Source organism: Triturus cristatus, chromosome 9, assembly GCF_964204655.1.
Source record: "Triturus cristatus chromosome 9, aTriCri1.1, whole genome shotgun sequence".
In the NCBI taxonomy this organism is placed as follows: Eukaryota; Metazoa; Chordata; class Amphibia; order Caudata; family Salamandridae; genus Triturus; species Triturus cristatus.
The window spans coordinates 760,554,026-760,576,035 of record NC_140592.1 but is presented as its reverse complement, the minus strand read 5'-3'; the positions used below and the strand labels follow the sequence as shown (position 1 = coordinate 760,576,035).

Below are 22,010 nucleotides of genomic sequence, written 5' to 3'. Positions count from 1 at the left end.
GGTCGCACCAGTCTTCTGGTGCGTGGCAACAGAGTTTCGCCTCATGGTCTCATATGGTCTTCGGGTTCATCGACTTTTAATCACAGCAGGCATTAGAGTATGTGGCTTGACCCCAAGCACCGCAGTCAAACCTGATGAGGATCTGTCAGACATTTGTTCGTGACAGTCATAAAAACCTATCATTTTGTGAGGTGACATTTCCCTTGCACACATTTTGAGGTCAATTGCTTCAAAGAGATAAGAGGTACCCACGGATCCGTGTCTAATGGTGTGGATAGAAAGGAATTGGCATTACTTCCAGAGCAGAACAGCATCAAGGATAGGCTGCACAGCGCCACCTACTGGTGCGCAAAGATACTGCTCACAAGATTACAGATCCAGTCTGATGCCCGAGAAATATTCAAGAGGTGAGTAATCTGTGGTTAGGAGTCTGTCAGAAGGGGTCAAAACAGGTGGTGAAAGGGGTAGTGGGTGTGTATTGATTTTCCAGCAGTTCAGTATTTGGCAAATCTGATCTTGCTTATGATTTGGAGTATTTTAGAAGTAAAAGAGCTTTAACTTGAGAAAACAGCTTTGAAGCAAACATTGTTTATGTACAGTATTTTATGGATAACCAAAATAATGACAGTTATTTTACTCACAATGGCACAGGAATAACCTGTATGAATGTAATCAAAGAAAAACAAATAATAAAACATATCATATATGTCACAAATAAATTTGAAAAAGCTCCCTTGCCCATGGCGATTCTCTGATTGGGAGTTAGTCTTCATGATTGCCAATCTTAGATATTGACAATTGTGCCAGAATTAGGCACGAAAGGACGATCCATCATGAACAGGGGCTAAACTGACCAGCCCTAACGTACATGTCCGTAGAGGCTAAAATATTCCTGGCAACCACTATCTCTACAGTGCTGCGGCCCCGTGGCCCTTCAAGAAGAAATACTACATAATCTGGAACTTCCAGTAACCCAGGAAGTTATGAACCGCCTTTCGTGACAGCACAAAATAATTGCGATCCACAAGAGAAGTCTTTAGTCCCCAGGTTATTACAGTCCTGATGATACCCTCACATTGCAAGCAGGGTCGAAACGTCGTTGACACCAACTAAAGCACAGTCTCTCGACAGAAGCACCACATAATGGTATGGTTGCTCTTTTGCATTGTAAAGTGATCATTCCAAACCTCCTTTTTTGTATATACCAATAACCCTTTAAAATAAAAGTCACATTATTGTCACTTTTTCTACTTGTAAGGTTATGGTTTCTTCATTTGGGGTTTTCTATCACTTGGAAATCTTATCACTTTTCACTTGAACAATGTGCGCTTACATGTTGTGCATTATAATTATAATAAATAACCCAGCTCGGCTGAACTGATGTTAGTGACAACAGATTGGGCTGTAGATCTCTTTTTCAATTCATTTGTGACAGATACGGTATGTTTTATTGTTATTTGTTTTTCTTTGATTAAATTCATACAGGATATTCCTGTGTCATTGAGAAATCTTTTTTCAAAAAGGAGTTCCATGTGAACACTTGTTATACGTTTATACTTAATACCCAGGTCACATGGACATTAAAGCTGCTCTTGTTTTGAGTGTTATTTTACTCACAGCTGGAGAGCCACCAAAGGCTTTCTGCCATGTGCCAGGTTCCACAGATGCTGCTCAGGCCTTAAAAAGTATTGCTAACTTTCTTGATGTGACTACATAGCGGCTCAGATGAACAGACATGCAAGGCCTATTGTGATTCATCCTGGGTTATCGTTGGGTTTGTTGACTCTATTCCTATGCAATAAAGGCTATACAGCGTGCGTGACTAATAAGTGCAAAAGTACCAATCCAAGATGGCTCATTCCATCTTGCACCACTGCAGATACTAAGGAGCAAGAAAACGTTAGAGTTATATATTTTTTTAACTTGCCATAAAATTATAGTTGATCCCCCAAGAACAGAACGATTGCTTTAAAATTTCCAATTCACTAAGCAAATTATTTTTTCCAATGCCATAGCCCAAAATGTATATTATATTTATAGGCACCAGACAGACATATACTCTGAATTGAATCATGTTTCTTTATTGCATATTGCCATTTGTTTTAAACTGTACAGGCCCATAAAATACACATTTCCTGTTGGCTATACTAATAACAAACTTGCTTCTAATACCTACACTTTTCAACTACCAAGCTCATGGGTCCATGACATATAGTTTAGTTTACAAAGAATTGTCGTCCTTTTTGGCATTATTACAAATCTGAAAATACACATCCAAGAGAAAAGAGCAACCAGTTACACCTGCACCCATTAAACACACATTTCTTTCTACAATGGCACATGGAATTTCTAACACAATCTTTTTGGAGAAAATAACAATGTCAAAACAAGCCTCAGAGGGAGGCTTTCATAAAAACTAAAGCTACCTCGGAAAAGAAAAAAAGGACTCAGTTAAAAAACTTTGAATCCAAAAGGAATTGCTGTGAAGGATTACTCATCCTAAAACCCAAGGAACACAACTTACGCAGTAATAATCGTTCTCCCATGATGTATTCTGCATGGACGCACACTCTTGAATTAAGTGCACTCCAGGTGCAAGGTGTCAAAAGCCTTTGAAAAAGGTGATATGACCAATAGATGGGGTCACCGGTGGCTGGATCCTCTCCTGCGTGGGTCACTGTGTCCTGCTGTTTAATCGCTATTCATGTTTTATGTTTATAACAATAGGGATGAATTGCGCCTAGAAGAAGTATGTGCCACCATGGAGAACAGATCTTACAGAGAGAACTATTGCTCCCTCAAAAGTAACTTTTTATTGCCCATGATGTATTGTCCCTGGATATAGATTCTTGCATAGAAGGACAAGCTGTACCCACTGGAGAGATAGGGTCCAGTCAAAATCATAACTAGGTAAAGTGATTCTACAACAAGGCCTCAGTTCTGCAACCTACTTGGTCAGTTTGTTTCTTTTTCAGAGTTAAGACAACTATACATGTATTTGCAGAAAGTATCAAAAGACAACTAAGTTCCATTCCTGCTTTTCTCTACCATTGGTCCAATTAAATTGTTTTGTGGAAACCTTCATAGCATTGGCTCACAGAGCACAAGCTAACATTCAATACAACAGCTACTTGCCCTACGCAGCCTTAAATTACAAACATGGCACCTTCAGGGCCACTATACTTCCCACATATGCCAATAACCGTAATCAAGGCTGAAACAGAGAGCTGCCATACACCACTGTGCATGGCCCAAATGCTCAGTCATCCAAACGAGCACCTAACTGGAAGCACCTTTAGAGTAAAGGAAATCTTTCAACACACATTTGCAGGACAGACGAGGTAGCTTGGCACCAAGTGATCCCATGTGCTAAAAGAAAGTGCAACAGTGCTGGAGTCTGAAATATTATTCTAGTGCTTAAAAACTGGGCTTGCTCTATTAAGTAGTACTTGCCCCTAAAACACAGTTCAAGCAGGGGAAAAGCATGATGCTGTGGTTCAAAAAGTGGGCTTAAGCAACCCTCCTCGTGAACTCCTCGTGAACACATGCTCCACCACCTTCTCTGAAGCTGTGTGTTCTAGATCCAAGAAACTGAATTCCAGTTAAGTATTCGATTTGGGTTGGGCCATGACAACCAAAAGCTGGAAAAGCCTAAAAGACAACCAAAAGCTGGAAGTTTCAAAGTCCTGGGACTCCACTCAGTGGTGGGATGGACTCCGTTAAGACTGCTCTCTGTGGAGGATGTTAGGATGCTACCATTAGTCAAACTTTACTGGCAACAAAGCACCCTAAAGATCAGCATCCCTATTTCTATGTGAGCTGGGCCGTGCCAAAACCAATCAAAAGACCGCATTTTGGGAGCTAAAAAGATAGATTATCTACTTTGGCATTGGGTGTGACAGACACAAATTTATTGTAATGCCAGCACAGATGCAAACTAGACACCTATGGAATACTTTAGGCACGTGCAAAATGACTTTAAAATGCAAACAATGTGTAAATCATACATGTGGGGGAAACCTTTGTTGGAAAGACATTTCCAAGGTAGAGATAAACTTTGAATAGCAGACATCTTTTATTAGTTAGCCCCAGAAGCACCCGAAAGATGAGGAGCAGCGCCTGAAGTTATACCTCAGCTGGCAATAAATTGAACAAATTTAGGGGAGGTGGGATAGTGAGGCATAACAATTTTTGTGCCAGAAAGGCTGTAGGTCTTTTCGGTGATACTTTTAACATTATTACCTGCCTCAAAAGCTGTTGGAGTCCAGCCACTGATGGGATAGGTTCAAGAGCCTCTCTCCATGGACAAAACATCATGGCAGAAAAGTGTCAATTTCACACACAGTTACTTAAGTCCCTTGTTTATTTCCAAACCCATGTTGTATAATACATAAATTAAAAAAACAAATTATAAATATAGGCACTTTAGATAAGGTAGAGAACCATCAACTTTATACAAAGTTCATTCAGCATCTTTGCAATTTTACCCAGCTGTTTGGATTCCAGATGTTCTGCTGTTTCAGTATTTGACTTTTGATTAGTTTCTGCTTTCTGTTTTTAACAGGTCCAGCTGCTTACGTGTAGCATGTTGCAAAGTCGAAACATGTAAAAACATATCTTGCAACTTTTCACAGCTTTTGGAGAGCACAGATCTCCTCTTGAATGTGCCCTCTATTTAAACATTTACTTTAAATGTACAGCATTCAAATATCACATCACAGACTTTTTTCTTTACAGCCACACAATGACAAATTATTATTTCAGTGCTGAAAGGGAACACTGCTATCTCCATAGGAAAAAAAACATTTAGACCACAGTATTGGTTCTAAGATAAAAAATAATAATAAATAAAACGGAGATTATATAACAGTCCAGGTTATGTATGCACTGTATGATTTACGGTTAACAACCTGCGCTTTTTCTTGACTTTTCTTTGCCAATTGTTTCTTTTGCAGTGTGTTTCCCTGAGTGCTTTCTAATTTGGAATGCAATTGTGCAGTTTGTTTCTTAACTACAGTACATAAATAGTAAACCATTTGAGAACAACACCGTAAAGACAAAAGGCTTCTTAGCATCTTTTTGTAGCCACTGAAAAGTCTCTGCATTGGTTTAGATGGCTTTCAGGTTAGAATCTAATTTCTGGAAAATGCACAGTATTTTAGTGGGTTTGAAAAGACTAAAGCTAAAATAATAAAAATAAAAATACATCAAATTAAAAATCTGAGAAATGTCTCTTCCGCTTCGAGCCAAACATCACCATATGTGCTGGGCACAAAACAAAATGCATAAAAAATAAGAAGGTGCAATAAGGGTTTTCTCAATACCTCAATCCTACTAAAAGCTTTGATCATTTTAAATAGTCTTCCCATCCCACAGCCACTCTACACAGATTATAAAAGTGTTACCTGTCCCAAGATTCGGAACAAGACCATAACAAAGCCTAATCAGGTTTGATGATAAAGGATAAACACTTTACGCGCTGACCAGATTAAGAACAAGGTAGAACCATAGGACGCCACCCTACTTGACTAAGCTGCACAGGACAAAGCATAGCCTAACCTCAGCTTCATAACTTAAAAAAAATAATAATAATTATGCTATCACCATTTTAGGGCTCACTCTTCATGAATAAAAATAATTCTAGCCCAAGAAAAGTCTAATCACCTTTAACGGTATCGGTAAGGCAGAGGGTCTCCCTCCCTTTTTGTCATTCGTGACCCAAGATACAGATTACATGTGCACTTCAAAAACTAAAATATATGATTTTCCACATGCTTTTTAAACTGTGTAGGGAAATTTCAGTTGCTTTTACACATATTCCAAAGAAGGAGATCTAGTAGGTGGGTGTCAATATCCTACTGGCATTTCAAAAAAGGGGAGGGACATGGACGTGCATTTTAACTCCATCATTTAAAAGATTCTTATACTGAAGCCATGCAAACTATGCAGGTTCAGCGAGCTATGGAAGACGCTCCAGCGCAAACCGCCAGAATTTCAAATCTACTCTGTAGAGATGCATTCATTTAATGAAGTCAAACCTTCTATAAATTCTCCAATGACACTTTCTTTTATTATGTGAATGCACATTTTTGTTGCCTCTGTGAGGACAGATACAATGTGTGCTTGAGCACCAAAAAAGAAATAGTTCTTTAGGTTTTGGAAGAAAAAAAAAAATCATACATAGCTTGTATGCATACATGTGTCTGGTTTCTGTACACATATATACAAATGACTAGCTTACATGACACGCACACCTATCCATTCACTCCCTGGACTCTCAAATGAATGAGTACTCATACACATTAGACATGCATTCAATCATTCGCTCTTTTATATACAAAACATATATACACATTTTTCTTCTCACGCCGATAACTAGACAAAGGGCAATACAAGTAGACAGCCAATGTTCGATTACAAGGCAGTGTGATGAAGTTCAAATGGATTCTAGTCACTTTAAACTGTTGCTAAAGTCTCTGCTAGATTTCATTCTAGGTTAGTTAAAAGTTGAGTTTCGTGATTGGTCGTTCCCGATTTCCCTCCGTTATCTGGTTGCTGATACGTTTACGATTCCGCTGCAGTTTGGACAGGTCTTTGTCAAAAACTTCCCCTGAACGTAAAGCTGAAACCAGGTCATCAAATTCACCTCCTTCTTCTCCATTTTCTTTTGCTTTTCTGGCTTTGCGTTCCTTCTCACGCTGCTCTTTGAGCTGCAGAAAAAAACAAAATGAGATTAGGTGGGCATGGTCTGTCCGCGACACAAACTTGGTGATCATTGAGCTAGACAAGTCAGTGAGAAGTGCAGCTTGTTCAACCAAAAAAAAATTCCCATAATTTTGGTTTGTATTCTGTTAATGGCAGGAGGATTATTGGGGGTGTAACACAGACTCCTGCGGTGCCGGGGGGCTCTTCAAGCCTTTATGGGGTAGCCATCCAGTCTAAGGCCAAAATCTGTGAGGTATGGGAGACTCGTGGGCCCCTCTTCACATTCTGCAGGGTAGCCCCCATCAATTTGTGTTACGCCACTGAGGACTATGGCTCTATACTTGATGCAATATTAAAATGTAATTCCCGAAAGTGGGTCCCTTCATATGATTTAGTGCAGGCATTCTGCCTTCCCAACTATTAGCAAAAATTCTTCCTTCACTCTCCATTTTTTTTTAAATTAGCAAACAACTTATGCTGACCCACTTGCTACTTTTAGCTTTCAGTCAACTTAAAGAATTACTTTTTTTCATTTCTTTTCCTAAATGCTTTTGGTCTTTTTTTACAGTCAGATTTAATGTCTCGAAGTAGACAGTGTTACAAGCTAATGTTTAAATGTATATTTTAAAGCATTGCTAATAAAGCTTTAAATTATACAGAGAGAGGGCTTTGCCTCCGCCCAGAGGGGTATTAACCTTTAATAAAAACAGCCAACAGCAGTATCATTCCTCCTCTTATGCAGTGCTTGCACTGAAATGAACAAGGGGCAATTTTACATCTCTAAAGTACACTGAATCGTCACAAATTAAAATCTCCATCTCACAGATGCACGTATACTGAAAGCAATAGTTATTTGTTTTTTTTTTTTTTTACTGCAGAAGCTTTAATGTTTAGTCAGGACTCAAAATGCAAGCCAGGCCTATTGGCTTTCCATGTTTCATCCAGATGTGTCATCAATGGTCTAAAGGACTAAAATGCACACAAAAAAAAGGTGATCGCCATTTTAGAGACTCGGGCCAGATATACGACCATGTCATTTAGCGACTCGCAAATTGCGCTCAATTGCAAGTCACAATTTGCGAGTCGCTAAATGCCACTTACAACAGTGTCTGAGACACTGTTAGCGATTCTTAATGGGGTCGCAAATTGCACGCATCATGCATAATAATGAGGCACTTGCAATTTGCATCCCCATTAGGAATGGCAGGCCCTCCCAGGTATGGTGGCCTGCTGGGCTCAGCAGACCTCCATGTCTGGGACCGCTTTTAAATAAAGCAGTTTTTTTTTTTTTTTTTTAAATGCAGCCCGTTTTCTTAAAGGAAAACCGGATGCATTTAAAAAAGAAAAATGAAACATTTTAGTTTCATTTTTTAAGGGCAGGTAGTGGTCCCTGGGACCACTGTCTGCTCTTAAAAATATTTTCCCCTGCATTCGCAAAGGGGAAGGGGTCCCCTGGGGACCCCTTCCCATCTGCGAGTACTTTACCACCCTCTTGAAGAGGGCGGTAAATTGTGAGTGTTTTGCGACCGCAATTGCGGTCACAAAACATTCTTACATAGGCCTCTGACTCGCTATTAGGAAGGGAAGCCCTTATAACGCCCCTTCCTAATAGCGACTCGCAATTCCTATTTAGCTAGTTGCAAAAAAATTGCGACTTGCTAAATAGGGATTGTACATGGCCCTATTAGATTTTGCATGTGCAAACGGGTCGCAAACCTGTTTGTGCATGCAAAATAGGTCGTACATCTGGCCCTCAATGTACTGGTGTGAATGAGGTCTTGATTATTTATATTAAGCAGAGAGAACCTGTCAATGTGATGTTCGGAGTCTCTTTTTTTATCCTCCTAGTACTAGTACAGAAGACTCAAGTGTTAGAGAAGCACTGCCGAGGCATAAGAGGCAGGCTTTTATGCGGACTGCTTTTTGCAATCCCAGGATTTTATAGAGGAAAAAAGTAAACCCATCTACCTGGGCATCCTTGGAGCACGTTCCGACCTATTTTACTCCATCAATAATATGGTAGCACTGCAGTTAGTCAAGCAAAAGTGGCAAGTATTTAAATTCTGAATCAATGAGGTCCAACAAATACACCTCCAGTTTTTAAGTGCAGATCAGAGTAAGCACTAATCACAATAGGTAAAGCACTGACCAGACATTTGATTGAAACACACAACCAGAGCCATACAATGTATATAATGTAGTTTTTTTTAAGAGGCATGTTTTAAATCCTCCTCCAGAACACATTTTTAGGTCTCGCCTAGGCAGCGCATGCGCGGTCTTGAAGAGACATGCTGTATCTAGGATATGACTTACAAAAACGTCCCTTTCTTTCATTGGTTCCTCTTACTGCCCTTTAGAAATGGTGGCTTTTCAATGGTGAATAAACTCATTAGTCCCCCCTTTTAGAATTTGGTATCCTTCCATGAGGACTGCCCCTTTTACGTGCGGTGTTACTTGTTATTGGTATTTATTACTTTCACAGCACTCTTTTTTCCCCTTTGCTTGTTTAAGTGCAGGTACTGCAGGCACCCAGGCTTGCTCCGTCTTCCCAACTGCAGCAGACTCCTCCTGATTACAAAGTAGGGCAATGTATCGACCTGTTTTTCAACGTGCAAACATTCATTGAATCAAAAAAAATATATATCAAATTTCAAAAGATCTACAGTAATCTAATTCTAACGCAATGCCATCTATTTTAATCCGATTGTTTTAATCGGAACACGTGTTTCAGTTATATGGAGGCCGGGACATTCGTAAACTAGCTAAGGTATATATGTGCTACAGAGGACAACTTCATGAGAAAGCGTTACTTCGGCATCCATGGTCTTTGTTCTAGGCACAGTCTATGCTAATGTATAGTGTCACAGTACATTTAAAGTACAATTTTAATATTTTTTGTGGTAGACCCTTAGTAATCAACAAAGCACATCAAAAACCCCTGCCACTGTTCAAAATAAAAAAATCAAGCATTTTATGTCCGTAATCAATACAGTTGTAAATTATAAAAAAAAATACCAAATCGCAAGTATTTTGAAATTAAATTTTCATCCGTGGCGCCTTTCAAACGTCTTGTTTAACATACATCCTATATACTACAAAAGGACCTTGTACAAGATGGTCTCCAAGTTAGCAATAATAGACACCGCCTTCATCTATTTCTACAGTCTAACCGTCATGTAGGTAGGCTGGTGTTGCAGATGGTGCCCTGGAGTGGGTGTACTTTTGGTAGCTGCCTCCGTCGGTTGTTCCTCCTCCAGGAGGAACAGTAGTGCCGTGGTGCTGTCATTCTTCACCATGTTGCATGCAGCAGTCAGTGCTGGATGCCAGCTGTTGTTCTTCTACACGCACTTTTGCTACCGCCGTGCCCCAATGGCGCTGCTAGGGTGTCCAAGTGGAACATTGGTGTGCTCACGGTAAGGGAGGAAGGGTATGATGGGCACTAATGGAGAGGGTGTCAAAATGATGCTTACTCTCCCTCAACAGTGTTTCACCTAACTTTCTTGATAAGGAAAATAAACGATTCCCATATGCTGCGCTGGGAAAGTGCGTAACACAAACACTACCAAGGAAAAACACATAACGGAGTACCAGGCCCTGTACTATAAATTGTTCCCGTGACACGTGTCCTTGTTCTCAGTCCATTGTTCCCGGGGCGTGATTTTAAAAAGGGAAACTGTCAGCTGTCCAAAGCATGGTCTGGCAGCGCAGCAAGCGCTATTCTGACACCTGGTCTGCAGTCCACGCTTTTGCTGAAAGTGCAAAAGATGGCACTAGGATACATTTTATTTCTTTGAGGGGGATGGAATGTGTGAAGGGATAACTTCACATTTGGAAACTTTCTGCACCTTCACAGAAACTGCAACATGACCTCAGACTTTAAAAAGGAAGCAGCTTCCTTGAGCAAGAATCTAGAAGCCTGTGACTATCCGGCATCGATCATCAATAAGTCTTGCAAGAGAGCGCTAAATAACAACAGGGAAGCGCTGTTGGAGCCCAAACACAAGGTAGCTGAGGATATCATAACATGTGTCACCAAGTACACGCCGGACTTGAGCAGGATCCAAAGGATAGTCTGAAAAAATTGGAAGACAGTAACATCAGGAAACCTTTCTATCCCTATGCCTCGGTTTGCTATGAAACGCACCAGCAACCTACAAGACATGGTGGTCCACACTCGCCCAAAATCTTCACAAAAAACTCACAGTGCACACTATGGAACATCGCACTGGTCCGAGGCCACTAGCCACACGGCCTATGTGGTGTGTGCAACTTGACAAAACATACAAAGGAGCTAAGTTTGGAAGACGGAAAGGTGTGGACAGAACGCACCCATACAAACTGTAACACAAAGAATTGCGTTTATCTCATTGAATGTCCCTGCCCACTGAGATATGTTGGCATGACAACGCATCCTGTGAGGACCAGAATCATGGAACAACGAAGGAACATAAGATGTGGAAGAACCACCACTAAAATCAGCGCTCACTTCCTGTCTCACCCACACAGACCTGAAGATCTACAATGGACAGTTATTGAAAGTAACGCCACATGGTCTGCACAAAGACTGTTTGAAACCGAACAACGTTGATTATTTTGCCTTTCCACACAGACAAGAGGTCTGAACGACGAGATACCTTGGACTGAACTCTAGACCCTTCCACCAGCCTCCTGACTTTTGACTGGCAACACTGGCCCACAGAGTGAAGTATGCTCCCTCCTCTAAACCTCTGTGGAAGGAGTTATCACTTGCTAGGTGTACCAACACCTCTTCCTCCTGTCATAATCTGCTCTAAGACCCTCCTACATACATACATTTATGTAATTTAACTCTTATGACATTATCTATCAATACCCACTGGATCACTTCATACTCATGGAGTTAAACCTTGTGATTGGAAACATTATTATTACGTGTCACTATCCTGCTAGCCGTTAGGACATTGCATTTCCATCATTTAGGTATCCCTGTGCGATAGAGCACACTATTACAAGATGGCCACCAATCTCTAGGCTCCCACCTAACATCACTTCCCTTACAGGAGCGCTGCCGGGTTCAGCCTTTTCTATAAGGAATTTTCTTTGGGCTACTTTGTTCTGTCACATTTTGACATGAACTGGCCTCTAGCCCCTGATTCCCATCTTCCCAATTTTGGATCACCTCCTCGACCTCTCCACGTCGATTTTTAAGATGCCTGCATCGATCTGTGTACATTCGCCACCATTACAAGATGGCTGCGACATTTCCTGCCTCCAGCGTGAGGGCTGTGGGTGCCGGCAACACGTGACCTTGCCTTCCGTACGGCTCTCCGGCAGCACACCCGGTAATATTCAGACGCGGGGGGCTGGTGAGGTGATCGGCACTGCTTGATCTTTTTACCAAATAAGTTCTTCCATGCTTGCGTCGGCTTGTTCGTTTTATTTAAACCACTTTGGCTTTAATATTAATGCCTCGCTAAAATACTGCATGTTAACCACTATGCATAACCGCCAGCATCATCACTTGGGATCTTCACTTTTAGCCCACGGTTACGTGCCTTACTGTCTGGTTATTCCCCGCTCCGTCGGTTGGTTATACTACTGCCTGAAGATCTTTTTGCGCTAGCACCACCACACGGGTGCCCCCGTTTCTCAGCTTAGCGTCCACGCCCCTTCCGCGTGCCCCATCCATGCCTACAGTCATGCTAGCATGTTACTCCTGCACATTTTGGCCGGCTCTGAGCTGGTCTCCACCACGTTCCGGGCCTTCAACAGGTGTCCCCCTAATCACTGGGTTAGTTTCTCCCTACGGTGCCATTAGCCAGGTCTTTGTTGCTATGGCCATCCGGCCACACTTTTCCCACCTGTGTGTGTGTAGGAGGCTCACCCGTGCGTTTCCACCCCAGGTCCACAGCACTACATGCCACGAAGGTGGCCACGCTGGGGTGATGCTGAGTGTATGGAGTTCCTTTCGTTGTACTTCAGTCAGAATGGGCTATTTACCGCCGGCATCATTGCTTTGTCTTACTGATACTATGTTTACCTTAAGGTGTTCCCTACATTGGTCAGGACCCTCCCCTTCACCTATGAAGTAGTGCACTCCTATCTTTGAGTTAAGCTACGCTAGAATCTCTTATTTGCACCTTTCCTCCAGACAAAGGAGTTAATTGTTCCTCAGTTGTTGGTCCAATTCTTGGACTAGTTTATGTGCGCCTTGTTTTTAACGTTCTTGTTTGTACACCACTAGTTAACTCTCTCTCCTGGACAGGTACATTTGAACTGTTTAGGATTATTGCAGCCTCTGTTGTACTACTACCTACACGAGTGGGAAGACTAGGCTGTTGCTTGCGTCACTATTTCCAATGTGCACGATGTATATTTCTGGAATTTTTATGTCACTTCTTTCCTTCTGTTTTGTCTCCTCTTCCTTTTTCTAGGTGGAGACTTCATACTGGTTCCACACTGGGGACCAGACACGTCATTCGGTCATCCTCCATTTTCGGGGAGTTCTCCCCCCCGCCCCACTATGGTATAATTGTTTATTAAGGTCCTGAAGAAGTACCGCCCGACGGTTGGGCCTGAATGGCACGAAACATGTCGACCATGCACCTATAGTACGAGTTACTTACCTTCGGTAACGATGTATCTGGTAGAGACATTGTCTAACTGCAGATTCCTTAACTTAGAATATCCCCAGGCATCAGACTGGATCCGGAAAACTTTTTGCAGCAGCACTGGCATCAGTTTTCTTTGGAGAAACTTTTCCGCGACAACGCGGAGCCACCAACAAAAAAACTGAAAGTATGAGAACAGTGTGCGAGGGATGAAAATCCGTGAATAAATGAGAAGGATGGTGCAAGACACCATCGTAAAAGACAGAATCAAACACTGCCTACATAAGTAAAAAAGCTGTGACAAAGAACCTCGAAAGCTAAGCGAAGACACTTCCCAAGTTTAACAAGGGAAAAATATCTCAACAGACAGAAATAGACTTATTACCATGTAGAACTATGTCGTCTAGCAAGAACGGGGCACAGAGAGAACAGTCTACCACAGGAAGGTATGAAAAGACTGGCACTGGCCCTATAGTAATGGAGGCCTGAAACTGAGCTCAACAGATCCCCAAAGAAGACGACTGTAGAGGAGACCAGAACCCTGAGCCAATAGAGAAGGCGGGAGGGAGGGAAGGCAGCAGGAAAAGATAAGAAAATGAAGATGAATTTCCTGGTGAAGATCAAAAGGCATCATATTACAGGTAAGAAACCCTTGAGAGGGAGTCAGCTGTATTATGGTAACAGAAACCCCTGAGAGGGAGTCAGCTGTATTATGGCAAATCTCAAAGGGACACAACAATGTGAGCACCCATGAGAGAAAAACCAATGCCAACTATAAAAAGGGGGCCAGCGAAGAACCCCACTTGGCAAGGTTCTCGCAGAACGGGGAGGCTGGGTGGGCATTAAGGAATCTACGGCTAGACAACGTCTCTACCAGATACATCGTTACCGAAGGTAAGTAACTCGTACATCGAATAGAGACATCTAGCCGCAGATTTCTTAAGTTAGAATAGATACCACAGCCATACCCCAAAGGGGAGGTGAGTCTGCAACAGAACAATAGACAGCGCCAAGCATTTGAGCCGGCAACAGGGGAGAGCCCACAAGGAGGTGCTGAACAGCCAAGTCGGCGTGTGTATCAAACAATAAAACCCCATCAAAGGGTAAATCAACAAGACTCTCCTGGATATTTTCTGGGAAGACGCTATCCCGTAACCAAGCATGACGCCGCAAGGCGACTGAACCAGCCATAGCCCGGCCCGGGGAATCAGCAGTATCCAAGGCGGAGTGGATTGTAAACTCAGCAAGGTCACGGCTATCCCGGAGAATATGAAGTAGGTCAACACGAGCGCCTTCAGCGCTGGTGGAGAGCAAAGACTCTGTAGAGTCCCACAGGGCAGAGGTAGCCCAAGCCAGTACACACACTGTATTTAGTGACCGTAGTGCAGCACTAGTGGGGGCAAAGATGTTCCGACCCCATGACTCAAGCCATCTAGACTCCCGGGAGGGAGGAAGCAATAGGCAGTTTGGGGCAAGGCAGTTTGCAAAACAAACCCCTGCATGTCTGGATGCACAAATAAGCAGACCAGATCCTGTGGAGCAGGACGCTGGCTGTGCAAGACCAAACGAGCCACCGGGTCAACGGAAGCTGGCCGAACCCAGGTACCAAAAAGGGCATATTAAAGAAAAGCTTCAAAGGGCAGAAGCGGCTCCACATTCCCTGACCCACGGTGAAGGACATCAATTAAAGGGTCCACAGACAAGGGCGCCGAAGGGGGTTGCATGTTCAAAATCCGAGTGGCCAAAGAGACCACTCTGAGATATGCCGCACCAGCCTCGGTAGCCCTCCGAGGAGGGGATAGTAGCTCATCAGTAGGTGAGGGCTGTAAGCTAACCCTCCCAAGACAGTGAGGGTGCGAACAATGCCCAACTAAGGGGAGCCCCATTGACGAATGGGGGTCCTGATGATGCTCTTGAGGAGGTGGGGAACCTGCCGGATCCACATACTCTAATGAAGGCACAGGCAAGAAAACATCCGGCGTTGCCGGGCGTGAGTGCGACGCCAAACTCTCTCCGGACGCCTCCAGTGAAGAGTCAACAACCCGGCGTCGATGCGGCGCCAAAACCGCTTTAGCAGGCGCCGATTGAGCTGTGTCCGGCGCCGACTTGACTCCATCTGGCGTCGAGTCTGCTCCGTCAGGCACCGAATCCACGATAAGCTCCCCTTCCGAAGAAGAAGGCACCGGAACCAGGGATGCAAGTCTCCGGCGCCGACTCAGCCTCAACCCGAACCGGCTCCGAAGGAAGAAGCGGAGGCTGAGCCGGGGAGGCGACAAGCCCACCTTCCGTAGAAGGAGAAGGCACCGGGGAGGCAAGCCTCCGGCGCTGCACCGGCGCTGCCTCAACCGCAACAGGCTCCGGAGAAAGAAGCGGAGGCAGAGCCGGAGAGGCAAGTCTACGGTGCCGTAACGGCGCCGACCCTGGCTCTGGACAGGCGGCTGCCTGCCCAGAAGGCCGGGGCGTGCACAGAGCGAGGCTTTGAGCACCAGCAACCACCTGCGACGCCACACGGAGGCCCATGGGACTATGCGGCGCGGCAGGGGTGCAATGGGTCGTAGAGGGGGACCCAGCCGAGCTGCGCCCTCACGATACCACATTTCCGACATCCCTGGAGGGCAAAGGCTCATTTGACGCCAGGGGGGACCCCACAGGTGGCCGAGGCCCGAGGACGCCCCAGGGACGGGAGAGGACCCAAGGGAGGCCTGCAAAGCCGTGGCATAAGCCTCCATTTGGGCCCCAGGTCGCCCCCCGCACAGGTTGCATAGAGGTGGGACGACTGTCGGGGCGCACGTCCGGAATGTTCCGGGAACCAGTGCCCCTGACAACAGATGAAAGTGAGGTCGAGGACCTCGGCGACATACGCCGCAACTTACCTAGAAGTGGTGAACGACAGCCTCGGCCCCAGAGGGCGTTCGACGGCAGAACTGCGTTGAAGAGGCCATGGGACGAGACGACTCCGACGAGACAGCCGTGCCGAAAGAAGCTTCATTCGGCGCTCCCGCCTAGACTTCGGCTTGAGGTGTTGGCAGGCTTCGCCGTCCGTGGAGTGGTGGTGCTCGCCCAGACACCACATACAAATAAGATGCGGATCCGTCGCGGACGTTTGCCGTGAACAGAAAGTACAGGATTTAAAGCCTGAGGGCATCGCACACTGTTCCAGACGCAAATTGTCGAAAAAGGGCCTGAAAACAGGCGAGAGGAACCGTTCACTCTGGATCCGCGTTGCACGCGGAAAAGAAGGAAAACTGACGTCAGCGCGACGGGAGGGACTTAAATGAACTCGCTGACGTCACGTACGTGGACGACGTCAGGGCGAGGTCGTATGGCGCCGTCGTCCGGCGCGCAGAGGTGCTGATGCAAAAAGTTCTCCGGATCCAGTCTGACGCCTGGGAATATCTATCAGATGAGCTATCCTGGTACCTTGGGACCACAAGATAGCGCCACTGTTTTTACCTAGTACTGGACCCATATTGAATTAAACATTTCTGGGTTCCGGTGTAGGAGAGTAGGGTCTGCTTTCTTTGTTCACCCCCACTTTTTGCTTTTGCTTCACTGGTTTTTGACTTAGATGTGGCTGTGGGCCTGCCAATCAGACCCACAGCCCTGCTGTTCTCGCTCTAAATTTACACTATGTACTTTAGGTGCATAACCCAATTGGTTAGGATAACCTTATTGGCCCCTGTACAGTGTACCTTAGGTACCCAGGGCATAGGTGTACCCTATGCCTACCAGGGGCTGCAGCATGTATTATGCCACCCCTGGCCTGGCCTTCCATTATGACAGAACTGGCTGATCACTCAGCTGGGGCAAGGTCGTGTAATCACTCCTTGCTTAGGTGTAGTATTCCTATACCTACCTTATATATAGACACATGTGTACCTATCAGCCACTCCTATGGCAGGCCTTAACAATCCTGGAGGCAGAGTGCTTGGTAACATGTGAGATGGTGCTCTAGCATGAGCTGAGCCTGTCTGCAGCTTTCGGAACCATGTCCTTATAGCTGTTCTATGATATAGCCTACCATATACTCTTAAAGTGCCTTATAATCTTAAACGGTTATGGTAACTATGGTTTGGCTTTATCAAAACATGTCGTGTAAGGTGTCTAACACTAGGGAATAATACCCCCATCCCATATATGGGGATGAGGATATTATCCCTCCCTTCTAGAGGGAGAAGACCTGTTGAAACCTACTTACCCGGTTAAAGTTAACCAGAGCCCCAGGATCACAAAATGGATGCTGCTGCCACAGACATAAGTCTGACCTCCTGCTGCTGGGAGTCCTTCCAGCGAGGGAGGCTTGGACAATAGGTTTCCTGCCTTGGGAGGTGCGAGCACCACCCTAGACAGGATTTAGTGTATTGGGGCACGGAGGGTTGAATGAAACTAGACACTGCCTGGGGCACACAAGGTGTCCCATGCATAGTCCAGTTCAAACCGGCGCTGGGGCACTCCAGCCCCAGGTCTGGCACGAAACTCCCCTTCCTGGTCCCACCCATAGGAGGGACCTTGCAGGTAGCCCAGCCCACTAGCCCAGTATATCAGTAGGTAGCTGAGCCCTGCTAAATTAGATTAACCTGAATCTGCAACTTGTACAGAAACTCTGGACCTTCGACATTCGACCTCAGGAAGAAGACTGAAGAAATCTCCCTTGTGGCCAAGGAGTCACCACCCTGGGCAACCAGGCACCATCCAGCGACCCTGCTTTGCGACTGATCCTGCGAGGGACGACTGCAGAGACTGACCAGCGCCGAGACTTCCAGACACCTCTGACCCAGATCCACATCTCCAGCGAAGCTGAGACCCGTGGAGGCGACGAGGGACGTGGGACCGGCGACTTGGGAAAAGTGGCTAGTACCTGACTAGCGCGACTTCCGAGGCTCCCTCGAGGCTGTGCTTGGGGAATTGAGAAGCCCCCATCCCGAGCACCATCTGCAAAGAAGACCAGCTCCCCACACTTCACGTGTTCTGCGTGGGGCCCTTCTGCACCTGAGTTGCTCGACGTGTTGTACGGTGCTGGCCCGTTGGCTAGTGACCTCTTTGACGACGAACCTTTGTTTTCATCTTGCTGGTCTGGCTCCTCCAGACTGACACCCGCTCCTCTGTGAAAGAGAAGCACCCCAGACCTTCCTGGTCTGCACCAGAAGCAAGTCCTCCATCCTGCGTGGGTTCCGCTTGCCAAGGCTTGTTGGGTCCTGACTCGACTTCGACGCCGCCGACAGAAAGAGCCTTCGTGGGACAGCTCACCTCCTGGTCCTGGTCGTCCTCGACGCCTCCTGGTACCCGTGGCTGCTGCGACAAGCTTCACCTCTTCACCTGCATCTTCACGACATCGCCTGGTTCCTTCCCGACTCCCGGCTGGTGACCTAGACTCTGTCCCTTCTGCTTGCAGGTATCCTTCCTTCTTGATTCCATCCTTGGAATTCACCGGACACTCTTCAATGACTGCCTGTCAGCAACTTTCCTTCAGGCATCTATAGGAGTCAACGACGAAACCCGACGCAAGTTCACACCTATGCACCCGCAGCCCGTGGGCTAGGTAACTTGAGCATTTCGGTGCTCACAAGGGTATTGACTATCCAAGGGTCTAGTTTCCGAGTCTCGACTTCCTAGCTATACCAGAAGTGTCCTAAAACTGTTAAATTCTAATAACTTCCATTTCTATCGACTTTTACGCATTATGCGTGAGTGTTTCCACTCTGCACCTGAATCCCGTGGGCCTCCCACTTCCTAACCTTTGGTAGTATAGTGTAGCCCCAGCGATTCCCTAGGCCTAGGCCTATCCTGTGTTCGTGACAGTGGTTCTTATACCACTTACTTAGTATATGGTTTGCGTGGCCCCTAGGGCTTAACTGTATTACCTACCTGTGTGACTTAATGTATGCTTAAATAAGACTGTGTTGTACTTACCTCGAATCTCATAAAGAGTGCTGAGGGTTTGACTAGAATAAATACATTCTATTTTTATATATATATCTGTTGTGGTGTCCTTTTATTTGGTATTCAAGGGATTACATATGGTATAACAGCTGGCTTCACATGCCATTCAGAGTTTAGCCTAAGACTGCTCTTGTCCATGCTACCACTAGGATAGCTGGTCTATAAGGTTGACTTTACAACCAATCACCATAAGGGTTGTTTGGACTGATACAAGGTGTACACTAGAATTAGTGAGATCATATATCAGGCCAACTTCTCACATCCGGTACCTATTTTAAGCTACCTTCCACACATCAGTATTCACCACATATTGCCCACGCGCACCCACCACATACGGCATCCTCAGATCAAAAGAACTCCGCCAAAGAGCCACCAGGACCGTCAGACATTGCAGCGCTGGTCTGACGAGGAACGCCCTATGATGAAGCATGACACCCTAACAGGTGTGTGAGGGGATTATGATCTGAAATTCAGATCTCCCAGCGACTTAATCCCCGGCCAGGTAGCACCCGGCTCGATAGAGGAATGATCTCTTTCCCGTGTTACACTTGGAATGTGTTCTTCACCAGCTATTTTGTGCTGTAGGCCAATTGTAATTAACAAACACAGCTAGTGATCTGCGCTTTCGAGCTCGTGGTTTGCGAGGGACAGAGCTTCGAATGCATAGCTTTCACAATGAGAGCACTTTCTGCCTTTTGCAGGTTGATAACAGCCACCCTTCTTACAGTGAAAAGCAGATCAGCAGCGTAGGATTTGTACATTTTGATCCGGCCAGCAAATATTTTAACTAACAACGAGTATACATATTGCATACTTTGTTTTTATTGTTCAAATTAAAGTTTTGTCAGCATTAGCAGGGAGGGCCGTGTAATCTACTTAAAAGGTACATGTATACACGTTTGAGTAGGCGTGACTAACAACAATGCTGTATTTCTCTAGAATAAACTTTACTCATATTATTTTTAGAAAGTTCTCATTTACAACGCCAATATCTCTAACTTTCGCCAGTGTGAGACCGATAGAAATTGCAAATGCTGGTTTTAAATTACTGCGCGAGATCAATGGACAGTCTCAACTCCATCAACTAACCTCAATGTACCCCCTTGTGTGCTAAACTAAGGAGATGTTTCAGCCTAACACTGTCTAGCAATGATCATTTTTAAAATGTTTGTGGTTAGCATAATCAAATACTGCTTAAGTTTTGGTTGCTTCACAGGGTTAGGATTTATACCAATCATTAATGCTTTGATATCTAAATCAAGTAAATGCGCCAACCATTCCTCAAGGGAGACTATATCTTGCTATAATTTGAGCTAACATAGGAGACTGGGCAAACATATGTACACAAAACATTGACCATTCCTCAAGGGAGACTATATCTTGCTATAATTTGAGCTAACATAGGAGACTGGGCAAACATATGTACACAAAACATTGATAATAATAATAATTGATATTTTGAATAAGCATTGCCACCGCTCACAATTCTTGCTCTTCCAAAGTACCTTTTCAACTCCATTTAAAACTAAGTTTGTCCTTCATGCCCTATCATTGACAGATAACTTACTGAAAATTGTGAAACACCCTGTAATTAATGTTCTAATGAATATATCGCTTGGCAGGAAGAATGTGTTGGTTTCTCTAATTCATTTATTATATTACTTTGTGGAAATACTGCTTCTGCCAACACAACAAAGCAGACATTAATTGTTGAATTTCAGACACAATAACCTGGAATATTTTTAAATTACTACGGTTCATCTACTAAATCAGAAAGTCTTCGTGTGATAAAGGTGGGAGTATTGGCCGAATTTATGTCCTCTTCGTGATGACAGGTTTGGATCGACACACTAACGGATATTACAGCACCAACACACTCCATGTCACCTCACCCACACCTGTGAAAGACAGACTTCATACTTTGGAACATCTCATTAAAGGCCTTTAGTTGATCGACCACATCAACCCACTGCTGAAGAAACTACACAGACTCTCACTCCAAGCTCACAAATATCTTCAAGACAAACTGTTTCACCTACAAGGCCCCAGAAAACAAAATGCCAACATATCTAGCTGAGAAACTCACCATTACAGCGGGACAGCGCCACACCATACGCCATGACGTCATCCGATCAGAACTCTCCCCAACTGCCCCCTGGTGAAACCATCACACTCATCATACATCCACCTCTCATCAGGAAAGCCTAGAAAACTCTCATAAATCCACACTATTAGAGCAATGAAGCCAGAGGAATGACAAATAATATCGAACAGTGTTAATGTATTAGCGCAATAAGAGGGGAAGTGAGTCCATACTGGTCTTCAGGAACTACTGCAGTGAGAGGCTTAGAGACTTTTTCACAGTATGTAACTGACTTCAAGGAATTGTAGGTCTACTGTGAGACTTTTCTGAGCTCCTATATTTCTTTCACCCTTCTACTAATCCAATCCAAAGGAACCTTTAGGCAGTCTCAGGATTTCAGTGTCTCGCTCTGCTTGCACTAAAACTGTCTCTCACAGGACAGGAGGTCTCTCGCCTCCATCACAGCATTCTGAGTCTTATTATTGACACAGTGGGCGTACAATACAGGGTCACACCACACCTCAGCCACAAAGAAGATCCACCAAAGCCAGCATATGAATAACCAATTTTGACTCTACAGATGCTGGATAGTTCTAAATGTTGAAAATAGTTACAATAAACTAGGATGTCTTGTCTGCCCTGTGCCCTCTATCCACTCACAATTTGTTTTATATACTATTCGATCAGCGTGT

The 22,010-nt window shown here is 44.7% G+C and overlaps 1 protein-coding gene across 8 annotated transcripts in view; it reads right to left on the bottom strand.

Annotated features, from left to right (window-relative positions):
- Nucleotides 1-2,061: 2,061 nt before the first annotated feature.
- DAAM1 (dishevelled associated activator of morphogenesis 1) overlaps nucleotides 2,062-22,010 on the bottom strand; it is a 579,575-nt gene continuing 559,626 nt past the window's right edge. For all 8 annotated transcript variants that reach the window (XM_085626090.1, XM_085626094.1, XM_085626087.1 and 5 more), the window contains one exon: nucleotides 2,062-6,710. In XM_085626090.1, the coding sequence (XP_085482216.1) occupies nucleotides 6,501-6,710 (210 nt within the window). In that variant the 3' untranslated portion in view covers nucleotides 2,062-6,500. The remainder of the gene's footprint in view (nucleotides 6,711-22,010) is intronic.